Source organism: Leguminivora glycinivorella, chromosome 19 (assembly GCF_023078275.1).
Source record: "Leguminivora glycinivorella isolate SPB_JAAS2020 chromosome 19, LegGlyc_1.1, whole genome shotgun sequence".
Taxonomy (NCBI): domain Eukaryota; kingdom Metazoa; phylum Arthropoda; class Insecta; order Lepidoptera; family Tortricidae; genus Leguminivora; species Leguminivora glycinivorella.
The window spans coordinates 10,763,920-10,783,536 of record NC_062989.1 but is presented as its reverse complement, the minus strand read 5'-3'; the positions used below and the strand labels follow the sequence as shown (position 1 = coordinate 10,783,536).

The following is a 19,617-nucleotide window of genomic DNA, read 5'->3' as shown; positions in this document are numbered from 1 at the left end:
AAATGCTTCAGATGCAAAAAGAGTGGACACACCAAGAAGGATTGTCCAGAAAACTCTGACGGCAAGAAGAGTGGCATGAAAAGCCAGACGATGCTTACTGCATTGGCCGCAGGAGCCAGCCGTGACGTTTGGTACGTCGACAGTGGTGCGGCACAGCATTTCTGCAACGATCGCAGCTTTTTATCAGATTTTACTACTGATAAACCAAAGAAGGTATACATCGCGAATGGTGAAGCCTTATTGACAGCTGGGAAAGGAACTGCTCAAGCTTTGTTAAAGGACAATAGTGTGAGATCTATAAGTAATGTGTACTTAGTACCTAAATTGTCTGCAAATTTATTATCTGTTAGTGCTATGGATAGGAAAGGTTACGAAATTGTGTTTCGTTCTGGCGTGTGTAAAGTTTTAGACAAAGGGCAGGTTTTAGCTACAGCTACCCTAAGAGATGGTATTTATCAACTCGATGCCATCGAAACTCTTTCGGCTTTGTGTAGCGAGCCATCTTCGCAGGCTATGCCTTTGTCTTTAGGTACAGGTGACAGCGTAGCGGTGCCGGCACGTTCTGTTGCTGAGAGCGTGAAGCAAGCGCCACAGTTCCCTGCTACTGGAAGCCAGTCAACGCAACAAGTTTGGCATCGACGTCTATCTCATCTGAACGCCCGCAGTATGGAGTTACTGAGAAAAGGTATGGTTACTGGTATTTCTTATGACAACAATAATTTTGAGTCGTGTGTTTCCTGTATTTTAGGTAAACAGACTAAGTTGCCATTTCCGAAGAAATCTGAGACCAGGGCTAAGGAAATCCTTGGGTTAGTTCATAGTGACGTCATGGGACCACTACCGTGTCCGTCCATAGGTGGGAAAAGATATTTCCTGTTGTTCATTGATGACTTGTCAAGAAAAACATTTGTTTATTTTCTTAGGCGGAAGGATGAGGTTTTTGCGATGTTTAAAGAATTCAAAGCTCTCGTGGAAAACCAAACCAATAAGAAAATAAAAGTTCTTCGTAGTGACAATGGTGGTGAATATGTCAATTCTAAATTTCAGAAGTTCCTGAAGGCGCATGGAATTCGACATCAGACCACGGTTCCAAGGTCATCAGCTCAGAACGGAGTCGCGGAGCGCGCGATAAGAAGCGTTACGGAGAAAGCCAGGTGCATGCTTCAGGAAGCAGGCTTGAAAAAGGAATTCTGGGCAGAAGCGGTCAACACCGCCGTCTACCTTAAGAATCGCTCTCCGACTAAGGCTGTGATGGGCAGTACACCAGAAGAAAAGTGGACAGGTAAAAAGGAGAATCTTAGCTACCTGCGCATTTTTGGCTGTCAAGCTTATGCCCTTCAGCACAAACGGGACAAACTGGATCCCAAAAGTAAGAAGTATATTTTTGCCGGATACTGTGACGACACAAAAGGTTACAGACTGATAGATCCGGAGAACCCGAAGACTGTCATAAAAGCTAGAAACGTGATTTTTCTAGAACATGCTTTTTGGAATGACATTTCATCGGATGAGTATGACAGTTCACGTTACACTCAGATTAGTTTGACGAACAATGTAACTGTCGCTGATAATACTCAGGTGCAACCCGCTTTACCCGTTTTACCCCAAGAGCCCGCAGAAATATCTGATGAAAGCGCTCAAGATAACAGCGTCATTACAACAGATGATTCTGAGAGCAGCAGTGAGACCAGATGACCCTGCGGATGAGACATATGTCCCAGGAGATTCAACACTGGAAGACTTTGAAAACTCTACGGATGGAACGAGTGAGTTTGAGTCTGCTAATATAGCAAACACTGTATGCAGTGACAACGGGGACCCTCTAACAGTTCGCGAGGCGCTGAGTGGCCCGGATGCGAGTAAGTGGAAAGCCGCGATGGCGGAAGAGTATAAATCCTTCATCGATAATAAGTGTTGGACTCTGACTGACCGCGATGCGAAGCAACGGCCTGTGAAATGCAAGTGGATCTTTAAAAGAAAGCTTGGCCTCGATGGGGAAATACTGAGATACAAAGCGCGCCTTGTTGCAAAAGGTTATACCCAGAAATACGGTATTGATTACGAGGAAACTTTTTCTCCTGTAGTAAGATATTCCACTATACGTACGTTACTAGCTTTAGCAACGGAACATAACATGAATATCGAGCATCTTGATGTAAAAACGGCGTTTTTGAATGGAGATTTAAAAGAAACCGTTTTTATGGAGCAGCCAGAAGGCTATAAGATTAAGGGCCAAGAAGATAAAGTTTACAAGTTGAATAAGGCCATATACGGACTGAAGCAAGCTTCGAAGTCTTGGTATGAGAAAATAAATAGCGTTTTGACAAACAAAATGAAGTTCAAACGTTTATCTTCCGAACCTTGTGTTTATGTCAAGTCGAGCGGGAAATCCATGATTATAATTGCGCTCTATGTTGATGACATAATGTTGTTTTCTTCAGCTGATTGCCGAGATACGGCTGGAATCAAAGAAGAATTAAAGAAGGCCTTTGAAATCAAAGATTTAGGGCCAGCTCATCACATTCTTGGAATGAGGCTTTGCAGACAGAATGACGAGATTACTCTAGACCAGTCAAGCTATATTAAGAAGGTGCTAGAACGATTTCATATGTCGGATTGCAAACCTGCGCGAACACCTATGGAAACAGGTCTGAAGCTCGTGAAATCTACAAAGAAAGATTGTACGCACGACTACAGAGGCCTGATAGGATGCCTAATGTACATAGCACAGTATGTACGCGACCTGATATTGCGCATGCTGTCAGCTCACTCAGCCAGTTCAACGACGCGTACGACGAGAACCACTGGAAAGCGGCGAAACGCGTTCTTCGCTATCTGAAAGGTACACTTAATCATTGTTTAACTTTTCAGAAGTCAGGTTTAGACATCGTCGCATATGCTGATGCTGATTTTGCGTCAAATGAGGTCGATCGCCGATCTTATACCGGTTTTGTGTTCAAAATCGGAAATTCTACGATCTCATGGGAGAGTAAGAGACAAAAGACAGTCGCTCTTTCAAGCACGGAGAGTGAGTACATGTGTCTGTCAGATGCTTGTAAAGAGGCTCTCTTTCTACGCAAGTTTCTGTTCGAAATTTACGGGGTACAGTATAGGATTACTTTGTTTAATGACAATCAGTCTGCACTGAAATTGTGTGCTAATTCTATGTACCACGCCAGAACGAAGCACATCGATGTACGGCATCACTTCATCAGGGAAATCGTTGAGGAAGGTACTATCGTTTTGAAATACCTATCAACTGATGAAATGGTGGCCGATGTTTTAACGAAACCATTGGCAAAAGAAAAACATGATAAGTTTGTTAGTCATTTATTTGTATCATTAAATAAGTGACTTGGCTCTAAGCAATATATTATATACTTGTGAAGGTATAGTTTGTTTTGGATCCGTTTCATGTAAGTTTTGACTATTCCTAGTTTTATATGTTACGGATACTTGTGAAATTTCTCGATATCTTTGCTATGCCTATTTTTGTGTTGTATGTAATGTTTTTGTTTTTAGACAGGGGATGTGTCTTTGCTTCGATTATTATGTGTTTAATGTATGTGATGTACATGAGTTTATATTGGTTCAAGGGCCAATGTTGGAACTTACGTAAGGTTATAAGTTTATTAACTATGAAGTTCGTATGTGTACCACTATAAACTGTACTGGTTGAATAGAATCGTTTTCTAGACAATGTCACATAATGTAAACATGTCAGTTTTGGTTCAGTTCGTTTGCCTGTGCGGTCGGCACAAATATACATTGGAAAACTATCTAGTATTTTATTTACTGTGTCCACGGATATTTCCAACTATTTCGACATTTCATAGGGGGTTTGGACGCTGGTCCAGTGCGGGTTGATGGGTCGCCAGAGCTTCGTTCGTTGTTCGGCAGGGTGTACCATGAGCAGGTGTGAGGATGACCTGGGTCCCGAGAGATGTTGTCTGGGTCCCCTTTCCACCCCATTCCATGCGAAATTATATATGCTAATATCATAGTCATAAGCCACTTCCAACACCTAACACACCTAAAATACTAAACCACGACCCGTAAGTAATTATCGTTTACTATAATTTAGTTGCTCGCCGGCCAGTGCATGCGTTTGGCACTCAGCTTTGATTTGAGTGGCGGAAAACAAATCGATTTAATTCCCAATTTACATGGATAAACTCGCTCTAGATATGTCATTTTCAGGGCATGTTTTTGTCTGTCGATATTTTGTCGAGGGATTAGCATTGCTTCAAATATGATACATTCGAGTTTCGGCAGTTGGATAATACTGGACTTTATTTGTCACGCTAACTGGTAAAGGCTCTCTGAATCATGTTTTAGTTATTTTCCCCTCACTAGCTCGGAAACACGTGTTTTGTCCTTTAATACCAGCGGGTAAAAACGCATTTTATCCACTAGTGGATAAAGTAATTTGACCTTGAATATAGTCATTTTTTCTGCTTTAAAATTGATAAAAGTGAGTGAATCTAGTGATGACGATGATTTACCACCTGTGGAACTACTGGAAGCAGTGATAAACTCGTTTTTTTCGTTGTACTTTCCTCGCTATAGTTAGGGGAAAAGTTTTGTGTTACACTCGGGTGCAAATGTATTAACACACAACACACACACATAACATATAACTATTGTTTTACAAGGGGGCAAAGTTGTTGTTTAACCTCACATGCAAATATTGACACCCGAGCAAGCGAAAGATTCCAATAATAAGTACGAAGGTTTAAGACGCTACAGGAGCGAAAATGCTAAAATGGAATGGAGCTCCCCGATCAATTTCGGAATTTTAGTTAAATATACTAGTGTTATTAACTAGATTTATCGAAAAAAATGTCCATTCAGAATAACTCAGTTAAAAGATATTGCGAAATCAACTTTAAAATAGAGGTTCCGCTCTCGACTGTTTCCTCCTTCAAAACTTAATCAATCGTAATGAAATTTGATCATCTGAATAACAATGAAATAATCCGTGTCGGACCGTTTAGTTTTTTGGCTAATTGTTACCAATTTTGAATACCACACCTTTTTTTGCGCCATAATCAATAAGGGCGTTTTTGGGAATTGGCGTCTTTAAAAATAAGAATATGAAAAAAATCAAAACGGTCCGACACAGATTAAAATAAAAATAATCTGTGTTGAAAAAATCATTGTTCTATCTTCAAAAACCAGGAAGGAAATAGTCGAGAGTGTTTGTATGGAGAATTGACACCTCCTGTATCGTCTTATGAAATTTGCCTTATACCCATCAATTTCACAAGTATATTCTCCGTAGAAATAGGAATTGGGTGTATTTCGTGAACCCCATATATTATGAATACGTTTCAATCACTCCAAAAAACGTATGTTGTATGGAGAAGCAGTCCTGTTTTTTATCATGTCGAGTAGGTAGGTATGCATTTTAGAGAGACACATCTAGTAAAATTAAATATTCATTTTGTACGTCGCATCCATGTTTAAAATCCGTTTGGAATCGGAAATGACTGAAAGCAATTACGTGGCGACGACGTAGTTGAACCATTTGTGTAATTTTCAAGCAAAAGTTACCTCATTGTCCCTTAAGTTTAAGGAAGCTCTAACTGGTTATTCGAATGCAAATACAAGCAAATTTCGTCCTTATTGTAAACGACAATTTGTTACATTTTACTAGAGAACGTCACGGAATCTGACTAATGTGGTTTACAGTTTGATCTAAATGAGGTTTTCAATGGAATTTAACGTGAAATGAGATGTTTGCTATGATTGAGTTGATTACATTTTAGTTCTACAGTCATAAATGTTATAATTACTTAGTGGTTTAAATTAACTACACATGATTTGTATTATACTAATGAACTTTATTAATCATATACTATCCTTAAATCTAGAATTAGTTCATGTCGCTTGCCTCTTATAACTGAAAACAATAAATATTATTTTGTATCATCACCTTACGCCTTACACATTATCACAAACCTTACGCTTTACGAACAAATGATCTAAAACTGATGACAAAAACAAATGAAAAATATCAGTTTCAACACTTTCAACGTACAATGAAAATTCATCCCAACCCAAACGGTGTCGAAGTGTAGGAAAACAAAACATATTATGTAGGTACCTACATAGTTCTTTAGGATAAAAACATTTAATAAAACACATACAAAAATATATAAACACATTACTTACCAAAAATCCGTACCTAGGGTGCCGCCAGCACCGGGGCAGTGCCCAAGCTGCCAGTGGCCAGGGCTGCAGACATACATAGAACCTACGACTATGGACTATCCTCGACGTATCTAAGATTTGCCGCTTTCTACATCTGACCATTGATCCAGCCACCTAGCTATACCGTCTCAAGATGTCGGTCGAGACTCTTCGCTAATGCTTCCCTATGAGACGACTATCGGGACAATGATCGTCGAATCAACATTCCACGTGGCGGTTATCTCGTGAGTATTATTATATTCATAATACTTAATTCGTTTTAAGCTCCCTCTGAGCACGGATTACATGAATTACATCAGATAATTGCGGTTTCGTTTAATATGCATGTTATAAAATGCACGGTGAATATTAATTAATATTTCAGTGGAATTTCGATGAGAGAATATTTAAATATTCGACATAATTAATGGGAGTTCATAGAGAAAAAGTTATATTTTGCTAGCTGCATTAAAATATTGTTTCCATTCATAACTTGCATTACACAAATAATATTGGCCTACTCTCTTGGAAGTATGTCTTTTATCGAAGACATTTCTGCATAATGCCTTGCGTGGTCATACTCGTACCTAATTACCTACTTGATACGTGTCCTATGTTGTTCCGAATCTAACTTAAATGTAACAAATACGATACAATATAATACGCTAGTTTCCTATACTTAAAATAAAATATTGAATGCAGTGCACGAAATAAAGCGCCACATAATTAGAAGAAAAATATGGACACATATTATGTTTAAACATAATTTCTATTTAATAAGTTAAAGAAAAAGATATAAAGTAAATGAATTGACCGTGAGGTCACTCCCCAGTATTTCATAGTAATTCCACATTAGCAAATCGTTTTGACAGTTCTTAAAAAGAAGCTGATTTGACTAGTAGGAAACGAGCCTATTATACCGGGTAGGGCCTGTAACAAAGGCAAAAAATTAAACTGTAGACTATACTCCTTATACTAATATTTATTTAGCGAGTAAGTTCCATTACGTACTTAACTACTTACTTTATATACAATAATAATGTTATATCATTTATGGTTAGTTTCACTTAGTAATGTAGAAATTGCAGAACATTCCCAAAAAGCGGAAACATTCTTGAGAATGTTCGCAGAACATTCCCGCAACATGAAATTTATTAATTATTTAAACAAGAGAATATACTTGAAATAATATACTTGAAACTTTCACTAGACATGTTGACCGGGATATAAACCGTGATCTATATCCCACTCAATATAAGTAAAAATGCAATACCTTCGTAAATAAAAGCTCCAAATGCTTGGAAAACCAGCAACATTTACGTTATTTATTCTGGTACCCCGACCACATACTGCGCCCTGATTTAAAGATGTGGTTTCATTGGATGCATTCAGGATATATTTAGTTTCCCGCCGTGAGTTTACCGCACATTGCGGATTGAAATATGTTGGCTAAATTAAACCACTAAGTTAATTTGACCGTCATATAAACATATGTAACAAATGTATGTTTGTATTATTGTGGTGTTGGTCGCCTAGGAGTTTTTTTTAATACGCCTGTAACTCAAGGGGAGTCACATGCGCGTTGCCTATCGCCAGTGTCCGAGATGTGACCAAACAGTTTGTTACAAGTTGCAATATAGGGTTGTAGTTAGTTAGTGTTCAACCCTAAAACGGTTACATACTAGAACCAAAAATTATCATTTCTTTTGAGTGTTGTGTTCCTGCCGGTGAGTAAGGCTGCCAGAGCTCAACGAGGGTGCGGTGTGCTGGTGACGAAAGGACCTACGGAACTAATTTGTTCCGCCTATTGTCCTTTGAGTCGTCGGCAACCCGAACCCTCCTTGGAACTTGTACACTCCTTTTTGCTGTGTAGTTAAGAGAGCAAAAGGGAGTATACAAGATTCCAATGGGTTGGCAACGCGCATGTGACACTTCTTGAGTTGCAGGCGTCCATAGGTTACGGTGACCGCTTTCCATCAGGCGGACCGTATGCTTGTTTGCCACCGACGTAGTATAAAAAAATGTATTTCCTATCACACAGAGAAATTTGCATTGTGAATTTAACAAGTTCGACTTGTTGCGGTTTATCCGTTTGAATCAGCCAAACGTATGTTTAAAACAATATGTGTCAGGTTGTTTTTAAAAAATCGACTTGTTGATTCAAATATATTGCCGATTCAAATGACAAGTAGCTTGTTGTTTGAACCAAAGAGCACATTAGGTGCTATTTTTAACCGACTTCATTAACCAAAAAACTTGTTGAACGAACATGAAAACTGGTTGTATTTTCTCTCAGTGCACGGAACAATGGTGTTCCGGACCTTTGGGAGGCGTGTGCAGGGCCGGAGCCAACGCGTCCCCTTTGGCTTTTGACACTTTAATATAAATAGGCTCATTAAGAATTTTTCACCACGCCAACTGGTAAAGGCTTTCTTTGCTATTCGAAAACAGATAGCAAAATTGCATTTTATCCACAAGGGGGCAAAGTAATTTCATACAAATTTTAACTCGAAGTCTTAATCTGGCTGCTTGATTTTACCTATGAATGATGATTTTGAATCATAAATATTAAATAGAGTTTCTTAAATATAAAATATTTAAGAAATTGTCAAACGCCTAGCAACGGACAAACACGTTTACTAAGAATTTTTATTCTTAAACCATTACTATTTCTCACTTTTCATGGATTACCCTGCTTCAACAAGCTTAAATTTCTGAGGACAACGTGCCACCAAACCTTCGTGCTTCTACCGCAGCCCGAGCACCCAAAATACTGCCTCGCAAGACTTAGCGCGGTTTGACAGATACATGTCATACAATAAATGTTTACAAATACGAAATATTTTTAGTTAATACATTTATAAATCATCTTGTTGTGCGGATTGCGTGTAACGAAAATTGTTCTAGTGTTTTGTGTTACATTAAAAATGACGTCTACTATGAATACTATGATGTACTTTCACGTACGAAATAGGCCTCTCAGAACTCAGAACCGGCCTTAATGAAACCGTACCGTACCAGAAGATCGCTTCAGGATCGTTCGCCCTCATTTTTAACTTTTATACGCTTTTGTAAGTTTTGTACTTAGTTTAATTAGATTGATAATTCTGTTTATATTGTAGATCTAAGATGAGTTCCTCCTCCCGTACGTTGCTTTGCCCTCAATGCCCCGAACTGTCCCGCAAATTTACGCCACAGGGCCTTAAATCTCATATTACGCGCATGCACGTGAACGCGGCTCAGCGCCACCAACCTCCAATTCAAGTGAATCCTGGCCCACCCAGCCGACCCGACCGCGCCTCTACAACCCTACAAGGCTCGCAAACGCCCGGAGAAATCCTAAAGAACCTTGGTAATCTTAAAGCTTCAGTACGAGTCCTTCGTCACATACCCCGGGGAGCGAGAAATCTGGCTGCGGAAAAACTATGCAACATTATAAGTAAGTGCATAGAGTCCAATGAAACTACCGATTGGTGTGTTCTGCTTACTTTTGCATATTCGGCTTTAAAAGCACCTGATATTCAGGCCCCGGGCAATCTTACATCCAAAGTGAAGTACAACATAGATTCCACAGGATTTTTGTCTGCTTCGCTTGAAAATGTCCTTGCCGCCGAAGTTTCCTCCCGTATGCCTTCTATACTTAAAACAATAGAATATAAAGTTTTCGAAGGTGATGTTAGGGGTGCCGCACGCGTGTTAATGTCAGAGGACTCTATGGCACCTCCGGGTCCTGAGACTCTTGCCTCTCTACATACAAAGCATCCGCCTCCATCTCGCCCTTTAATCTTTCCCCTGGAGCCAGATAGGACTACTCAAGCCTTAACTGTCAACCTTGAAGAAGTGGTTCAAGCGCTAGCGACATTCCATAGTGGGTCAGCCGCGGGCTTGGACGGAATTCGACCAGCCCATTTAAAAGAGTTGACATCAAGCTCGGCCGGAGATAACGGGCAACGGTTGCTTGAGTGTCTTGTCAAACTCTGTAATTTTTTACTTAGTGGACAACTAAATCCCGAAATTTGCCCGTATTTATATGGAGCCTCTCTTTGCGCGTTAACTAAAAAAGAGGGGGGTGTTCGGCCAATTGCTGTGGGAAGCACCTTGCGGCGCTTAGTAGCAAAATTGGGTTGCCGTGCTGTAAAGGAGCAGATGTCCAAGCACCTCCAGCCTCATCAATTAGGCTTTGGCACACAAAGAGGATGTGAAGCTGCAATACACGCCACCCGCACTTTTGCCGTAAACCCTGCAAATACAGACTGTATCATCATAAAACTAGATTTAAAAAATGCTTTCAACTCAGTGGAAAGAGACGTTATTTTGGACGAAATAAAACAACAGTCACCTTGCCTATATCCTTTCCTATTCCAAGTGTATCATTCTCCGTCTAATTTATTCTATAACGACTCTCTGATCCTTTCCCAAGTGGGTGCGCAGCAGGGAGATCCTCTCGGTCCGCTCGCCTTCAGTCTCGCTATCCATAGGATAATACCATTATTAAAATCACCTCTTAACTCATGGTATCTGGACGACGGGACTTTGGGAGGGAATCCAGATATTGTAAAACAAGATCTGGATTTTCTCCTACCCCGTCTTAAGGAAATGGGTCTGGAGGTGAACGCGACCAAGTGCGAATTTTTCTGTTGCGGCCCCACTTGTTCTCTTTCCTTGAATTCTTTCCAGACTCTGCTTCCTGGTCTCAAAGAACTCTCACGCAGCACATTTTACCTTCTGGGCTGTCCGATATTTCCGGAAGCCATCCCAGATGCAATTGAGTCCAGAAGACGGCTCCTTCTGCGTGCCCAGGAGCGCCTCCAAAATATAGGTACCCACGTCGCCCTGATTTTGCTTAGAATGTGTTTTGCAGTACCAAAAGTAACTTACCTTTTAAGAACAACTCCGACGTGGTTGTGCCCTGAAGAGATATCTTATTTTGACGACACTTTGAAAGATACAACTGAAATTATACTAAACGTGTCTCTCTCTGTTGACCAGTGGACCCAAGCTTCCCTGCCTGTGCGTCATGGTGGCCTGGGGTTAAGGCGCGCTGGGGACGTAGGCCTACCAGCCTTCCTAGCTTCAGCACATGGAGTCGCTGATCTTGTTTCTAGAATATTACATTCTCATAGAGACAGTGTCACGATCCCCTTCGTTAGGGATGCGCTGGCAATATGGTCTGACCGATTCCCCACTGCATCCTTGCCCGAGGTTCCACAAGTGCAGAGAGCTTGGGATGATGCTGGTGCCAGAATCACACTTTCCCGTCTTTTTAGCGCCGCTTCAGGTGTAGACTTGGCAAGACTCCGGTCGGTGTCTAAGGTAGAAGCAGGAGCTTGGTTGCAAGCTTTGCCTTCTCCTCATCTGGGAACTCTCCTCGACAGTGACTCAATGCGTGTGGCTGTGGCTTTCCGCCTGGGCTGTGATGTTTGTATACCTCACAAATGCATCTGCGGCTCCACGGTGGAAGCTAACGGCCATCACGCTTTGAGTTGCCGTCGCTGTGCAGGAAGATTTCCTAGACACCACGCGCTCAACGACATCGTCCGGAGGGCCCTGGTATCGGCAAACATCCCTTGCGTACTAGAACCACCGGGCCTCTGCCGCACTGATGGAAAACGTCCTGACGGCTTAACCCTGGTGCCTTGGCAGAAAGGTAAGTGCCTACTGTGGGACGCCACATGCGTCAGCACTTTCGCCGCCTCACACCTAAGCCGGACGGTACAGGCAGCCGGCGCTGCTGCAGAATCTGCAGCTCTGCTAAAAAGAGCTAAATATTCTGCGCTTGAGGCGAAATATTATTTCGTTCCCCTCGCCTTTGAGACGACGGGGTGTTGGGGGTCAGAGGCCATAGCGTTCATACGGGAGTTGGGTCTTAAGCTGAGGGAAAGGACCTCCGATGCTCGTGCGGGCTCGTACCTGGTGCAAAGGTTGTCCATTGCCATCCAACGCGGCAATGCGGCAAGTTTAATGGGCACCTTTGCACCCGGTACAGCTCGCGGAGGTCTTTTTTATTAGTTTATAATTATATTTTAATTTAGTTTTATTTAAATTTTTAAGGTACTTTAGTTTTAATTTTTATATTTTAATTGTTTAAGATTGTACATACTAGTCACTTATTTTATTTAATAGAGTGATGGATTTGATTTATTTTGATGTTTTATAGTCAGTATTTTGTTCGTGTTGGTGTGGTGAAAAATTTTGTGTTTCACTCGGTGTCAAAGTTTGTTTAACCTTCGTGCCTTGATACCCTTGCAACGCTCAAGATTCCACTTTTTGAACCACTCGCTACGCTCGCGGTTCAATATTGTAATCTTTCGCTTGCTCAGGTATCAATATTGGCACGTGCGGTTAAACAACTACTTTGCCCCCTTGTAAAACAAATTACTATTAATATCGGGACCACAATAAAAATCAAAAAGGTAATCACAATCTTTATCTCGGTCAATATAAATCTAATGTCTAAACTCTTGGTCACCCCGAAGGTTTGTTCACATGCTTTTTAGGGTTCCGTAGTCAACTAGGAACCCTTATAGTTTCGCCATGTCTGTCTCTCCGTCCGTCCGTCCGTCCGCGGATAATCTCAGTAACCGTTAGCACTAGAAAGTTGAAATTTAGTACCAATATGTATATCAATCACGCCAACAAAGTGCAAAAATAAAAAATGGAAAAAAAATGTTTTATTAGGGTACCCCCCCTACATGTAAAGTGGGGGCTGATATTTTTTTTCATTTCAACCCCAACTTGTGATATATTGTTGCATAGGTATTTAAAAATGAATAAGGGTTTACTAAAATCGTTTTTTGATAATATTAATATTTTCGGAAGTAATCGCTCCTAAAGGAAAAAAGTACCCTCTAACTTTTGAACCATATGTTTAAAAAATATGAAAAAAATCACAGAAGTAGAACTTTATAAAGACTTTCTAGGAAAATTATTTTGAACTTGATAGGTTCAGTAGTTTTTGAGAAAAATACGGAAAACTACGGAACCCTAAACTGAGCGTGGCCCGACACGCTCTTGGCCGGTTTTTTAACCTTTACTTTTACGGGCTCATCCGAAGGCAATCTTCTCTAAGGGCCAACCCTTTGTCTCAAATATTTTATTCATGTCGTAAACGCGGAATATGTCCTCTGTTGTTTCAAATATAACTAAAATGTAACAAATACGCAAGGATAATTTATATAGGACTAGCTTTTGCCCGCGGCTTCGCTCGCGTTAGAAAGAGACAAAATGTAGCTTATGTCACTTTCCATCCCTTCAACTACCTCCACTTAAAAAAACACGTCAATTCGTCGCTCCGTTTTGCCGTGAAAGACGGACAAACAGACACAAAACTTTCCCATTTATAATATGTATTAGTATGGATTAGTATGGATTTACGATCTTCATACTAAGAATCGTACCTCCATTTTTTAGCGCCATCTATTAAATACTATCATATTTTTTATTTTTTTTTATTTTTATGTGTGTAGTATATTGTTTTGCGTAGTTTGTGCTAGATTTCCTCTAAGTCTACATATAGTACACCCACTTACAAGGTTAAATTTATTATTCTCTGCTACCTAGGTTGTCTGGAAGAGATCGCTCTTTAGCGATAAGATAAGACCGTCTCTTGTTTTACCTCTTAAGTTGTTGTTTATACTTACTATGTTGTTTCCTGTATTGAGGTGTGCAATAGAGAGTATTTGTATTGTATTGTACTGTCATAGCTACACTGATGATGCCTACAATAGTAGGTACATAATAATAATATAATAATAATAATAATAAGCCCGCGGGGGCAGCTTGTGGCGAGCTGACGGTGAGTGGCGACACCGCGGACCCCTATTCCAGAGGGCCCTTTTTTATGGCCCTCGCCTCTGAGCTTGCCTTAACCGGCCGGCCAGAGTGGATTCGCAAGAGCGGGACCTATGCTCCAGGTTGGAAGTGTAAAATGTCATAACGCCGGCGGCCTGCTGAACGGATCACCGGGATCTGGCTACCGCAGTCTCACCTCTCGACAACCTCTTAGCCTCTCTTCAAGTGTTGCTCTGTTGTCGCACCGTGCGTGCGGCCGTTTTGCAGGGCCCACTCAATGAGTTGGCAAGTCACCGCCTGTCTTCTACAATTCCGAGACTAATTGTCACGGCAGGTGTCCGATAGTCTCCTCCCATAGCCCATTAACCAGTCCATCCAATTTGCAAAACAATAGCCTTATGACCTTAGTTCCCATCGCAACACAAAAGTGTTGCACTGCAATAGTCTTTGCACCTGGCGGGGACCATCTTCGGGTGTATCACATTGTGCGCTCGGGGATGGTATCCGCCACGTGTATCCCTTGCCTTTAGATTAAAATGTCTTAAAGGGCCTCTGTGCTGTTGGCTTCGGCCCGACGCATGCCTCCCAAAGGTCCGGGACCCCATGGTCCCGAGATATGGAAAAGACAAACAAATAATAATAATTTATTGTCTTGAAACCTAATACAATGAAAACTAAACTTATACTAAGTTACATTACTTGTTATTACTGTTATTAGGTTTGTATCAGCTTTACTACTTAGGAGTCTCTGTTTCCTGAGCTAGGTCTAAGCCTGTGACTCAGGATGCAGTGAATCCTCCGAGGAAAGTGAAAGAAAAAAAAAACACAGAGTATATCTTATAGGTATGGATAAAGAATGATGAGAAAAAAAAAAAACGGGGGAGAAACTTTCGGAGCTAAAGGAAAAGGAGAAGGGATACATTTTGGGAGGAATAGGTTATTTGAGAGCGTTTAAAAGTGACTCTGTTTCTTGATAGGTCTGTGATTGTAGCCATGTTTGTAATTTGGTCTTGCAGTTGTAGCGATTTAGTGGGTAGATATCTAGTTGTTTGTTTGTTTTGTTGTAGATGCGTGCACTCATTGCTATGTACTGGCGGGTGGCGAAAGTTGTCCTCTGGAGTACCACTGGACAGACAGTTTGCTTACTCCGCTTGCCGGATGCTTTCGCAGATATAGAAAGATCTCGGTGTCTACGTAGGATGGTGCGGAGGACGTATAGTTGCCTAACTGATAGGACACTACATTCGGCGTACAGTTGAGTTGTCGGATATCTGAAAGGTTTAGCCATTGCAACCTTTAGTACAGCGCGTTGGGCACGCTCCAGTTTTAGCATAGCTGTTTTGCCAGCAGCCCCCCAAACCGGAGTGCAGTAGGTTAGTAGTGACTGGCATAGAGAAGAGTAAACTATCATTAGAGTCTTGGCATCTGTAGAGTAGCGTAGTTGTTTGAAAACAAACATAAGTTTCCGAACGCGGGATGTCAGACAGTCTATATGGGTGTGCCAATTTAGTTGCTGATCAATCGTAACGCCGAGATATTTTACTGAGTCGGCTTGTACAAGTGGGACGCAAAGACAGTTAGTCGAAGGAGACTGGCAAATGTGGCTCTGTATAGAAAATGATGGTGGAGGTAGCGATGGGCTAGCAATTGCGAAAGGTATATATTTAGTTTTGTCTAGATTGAGGGTGAGCTGATTGGCTTTAAGCCATTGAATTACAGCGTAAAGGCCTTTTTCTGCTAATATTTTTGTTTCAGTCCAGTCTGAGCCATGAAAGAGGAGCGCTGTATCGTCGGCGTAGGCTATAATTTTGCAGTTCTTAAGGTTCATATGGCACAGTTGGTTTACATAAATCTGGAAAAGCGTGGGACCTAAAATGCTACCCTGCGGTACACCGTAACTTATAGTTTCTTCACTGCTAATGTAGTTTTTGATCTTCACTGACTGGGAGCGATTGGATAGGTAGTCTTTAAATAAACTAAGCGACACTCCTCGAATACCTATGTTTTCTAGTTTGTGCAATAATATTGGGACTGACACCGTGTCAAATGCCTTTGAGAGGTCTAAAAATATACCCAAGCATCTGCGTCTGTCATCCAAGTTGCGAGTGATAAATTCAGTTAGCTCAGAGACTGCGTCTTCAGTTGATTTACCAGGACGAAAACCGTATTGGTTATTGGCAATAACATTATAGCGCTCTAAATATTTTACCAATGCAGTATTCATGACTCTCTCCAAGACCTTTGACAGAGTAGTCAGTACGGATATCGGTCTGTAGTTATTATGGTTCGTTCTGTCACCGCTCTTATATATAGGATGCACGATTGCCTTTTTGAATGCATTAGGAAATACATTACATCAGAGGCCGGGAAAATGAGGATTTCCGGCCAAGTGGGTATATACGGATAGGGATACGAGGCCGGGAATCCGTTTTCACGCCGAGGCATGTATAGTGCTTTTCTCAAATATACAATGAAATAAAAAAAAATGCTCTAAAGGAAAATATTTTTCTCAAACATGCAATGAAATATTGTCTTTACGTTCCTTAAAATGGGCTGGGAAGTATCGCTTTTTGGGCGCAACAACTCGAGAGGACTGTAAAGGGATTTCATATTATTTTTTAGGCCTAGGCCTGCAAAGTAACTTTTTTTTTATAAAATATTGTCCTTTAGAGCATTTTTTTTTATTTCATTGTATGTTTGAGAAAAGCACTATACATGCCTCGGCGTGAAAATGGATTCCCGGCCTCGTATCCCTATCCGGCCTCGCTCGCACGCTCGCTCGGCCGTATATACCCACTTGGCCGGAAATCCTCATTTTCCCGGCCTCTGATGTAATGTACTATTATAAAAAAAAGTTACTTTGCAGGCCTAGGCCTAAAAAATAATATGAAATCCCTTTACAGTCCTCTCGAGTTGTTGCGCCCAAAAAGCACTACTTCCCAGCCCATTTTAAGGAACGTAAAGACAATATTTCATTGCATGTTTGAGAAATAGTACATTACGATGCAAGTGCGTAAAAAAGGAAGCTTAAAACGAGTGGCGATAAATTATAACACGACCGAAGGGAGTGTTTTAAATCGACACGAGTTACGAATTTCCTTTTCGCACGTGTATCGTACGACGTTTTTCAGTACAGATGAGCCTTCGAAGTTTCGACCTGGCATATAATGAACCACTTCTCGCACTAGTGCGCAAAAAAAACACCATCTGTACTAAAAAGTTTATTTTTTTTCAAAATGTGTAATTGTCGTGATATCATGACAATAAAATAAAGAAGCATGTAATTTGTTCTTATAAAAAATAAAAACACGCAAAAATATTTGGGGAAAATATGATTTTGGCCACTTCCAGGCTGCGAAACAGCGCCGTCTAGTTTTAAGCCTAAAAGTCCCATACATTTCAGGGATACGCTTTTTTGTATGGGCTTTGTATGTCCCGGTATTATTTCGTCCTTAAAATTTTCTTCTATCTCGTTTATTCTTGTGGACAATATCTTATTAATTAGCTTTCTGTGTTTTATTTAATTTAACATAAGCATTTGGATTCTGTTGATGCCCCAAATAAATAATAATAAAAAAATGACATAAATAAATAATGTTTTTTTCATCACATTTGCTGTTTAAAGGTCTCATTGCATATACGTGTACTGAAGTATAATGTACCATTTTATTCCCAAGGGAATAATGGAGTTAGTTTTAAAAATGAATACTATCCGTACAATACCTCAGGCAAAGGATGTTTCAATCAGCCAAGGATTTTTTTTGCACAACAAAAATTTTACTATTAAGCAATAATAGTACATTGTGCAACAAGGGGAGGAAGTTGAATATTACTAACGAGAGTTAGTTAAATCGCGACGGCTTGCCGGAGCGATTTAAAGACTCGAGTTTGTAATATTCATACTCCCCGAGTTACACACAATGTTTTTCATCACACTCGCAATATAAAAAATATGTAAATATATGTAAAAAAATTAATTACGGTACTAGAAATTTCATTATTCCCTTGGGAGAACGATTTTTCTATAACTCACGCTCCGCCTGCGTGCAATAGCACATTTAGTTTGCGGGTGTGGTGAAAAAAATATTATGCGGTATGAAATAGTACATTACGATACAAGTGCGTAAAAAGGAAGTGAAACGAAAAATTTGATTTGATTAAGTTAATGTTAGTTTTTGGACACTTAGGAAGTTCGAAACGAGTGGCGATAAATTAAAACACGACCGAAGGGAGTGTTTTAAATCGACACGAGTTACGAATTTCCTTTTCGCACGTGTATCGTACGTGTGATGTCACGTAGATAAATCGTTATAATTTGCAATCTGGCAGGAAATTGTGACGGCCATCTCGATTTGCGCTTGATCGCGTTGCCATAGCAACGGGCAGTACAACACCGCCATTCATTGAAGTTTTGCCTTATGATTTTTTAGGGTTCCGTAGTCAACTAGGAACCCTTATAGTTTCTCCATGTCTGTCTGTCCGTCCGTCCGTCCGTCCGTCCGTCCGTCGGCGGATAATCTCAGTAACCGTCAGCACTAGAAAGCTGAAATTTGGTACCAATATGTATATCAATCACGCCAACAAAGTGCAAAAATAAAAAATGAAAAAAAATGTTTTATTAGGGTTGGCCGGTTTTTTTTCTCTGTGTTTTCTCTCAAATGTGATGAAAAATATTGTGTGTAACTCAGGTGGTAAGGATTTTGTGAACTCGTGTCTATAACTCTCTCCAGTCTGCGGTTGTCGCGAGTTTTAACACTCGTCGACAAAATCCCTCTTACCTCCCTTGTTGCACAATATACTATTGTTCCGAACCTGTACTTTTACGGCCTCATCCGTATTTTCTCTAAGGGTTACCCTTTGTCTCAAATATTTTATTCATGCCATAAACGCGGAATGTGTCACGCTCAATTTGTAAAGAAAGAATTTTCATTTCCTTCTTCACTTTTTATATAAGGCATCTTTAATTTGTGTCATGTCATGTCGAATTACTTTTGACCGTCGGAATTGATATTCAAAAAGCCCTTAGCAAAAGTATTTGGATATTTTCAGTATAATAATGATTTATATTCTGAAAATATCCAAATACTTTTGCTAAGGGCTTCGTGGGCGTAAATTCAATGGATAACATTGCAAAAATTTCTCGACAGAAGTGGGAAAAATTCATTAGAACATCAGTTTTGACAGTATACCAATATTTAACTTCTTGAAGTGAAGTTCGATCGAAATTATATGAGTCATTTCATTTCAATGCAAAACGTACTGCGAGTGATATTACATATTTTGAAATTAAAGGAAAAATGGATAATTCACACCTCCGACAGGACTGAAACCTGCGACCTCTGGCTTTGCCGGAGCGGAGCCATCACGCTCCCAACTGCGCCACGGAGGCGGAGTCTTGCCGGATGTGTGAATTTTTCCATTTTTCCTTTCATTTCAAAATATATGATGTGATAAGACATTGCTAAAATTGTTAAAGATAATCGTCATCATTTATCCGAGTATCGACCGAAAGTCTGGCTACGAGATTCGTTCGTATTTTTCTCAGATTTATTTATCTGACAAAATATTTACAGCGTATGTATCGTTACAGTTCTTATGTTTGCTTATAATGTGTTTTTAATTTTATTAGGT

General features: G+C 40.4%; 1 protein-coding gene across 1 annotated transcript; it reads left to right on the top strand.

Annotated features, from left to right (window-relative positions):
* The first annotated feature begins 8,977 nt into the window (after positions 1-8,977).
* On the top strand, positions 8,978-15,758 carry LOC125236770. Its single transcript, XM_048143694.1, has 3 exons — positions 8,978-9,266; positions 10,873-12,175; positions 15,742-15,758. The coding sequence occupies exons 2-3, from the start codon at positions 11,044-11,046 to the stop codon at positions 15,756-15,758; spliced, it is 1,149 nt and encodes a 382-aa protein (XP_047999651.1). The 5' UTR covers positions 8,978-9,266; positions 10,873-11,043.
* The last annotated feature ends 3,859 nt before the right edge of the window (positions 15,759-19,617 follow it).

Coding starts and splice junctions, on each gene's coding strand:
- LOC125236770 (XM_048143694.1), top strand. CDS start 11,044: ATGTGTTTTGCAGTACCAAAAGTAACTTACCTTTTAAGAACAACTCCG.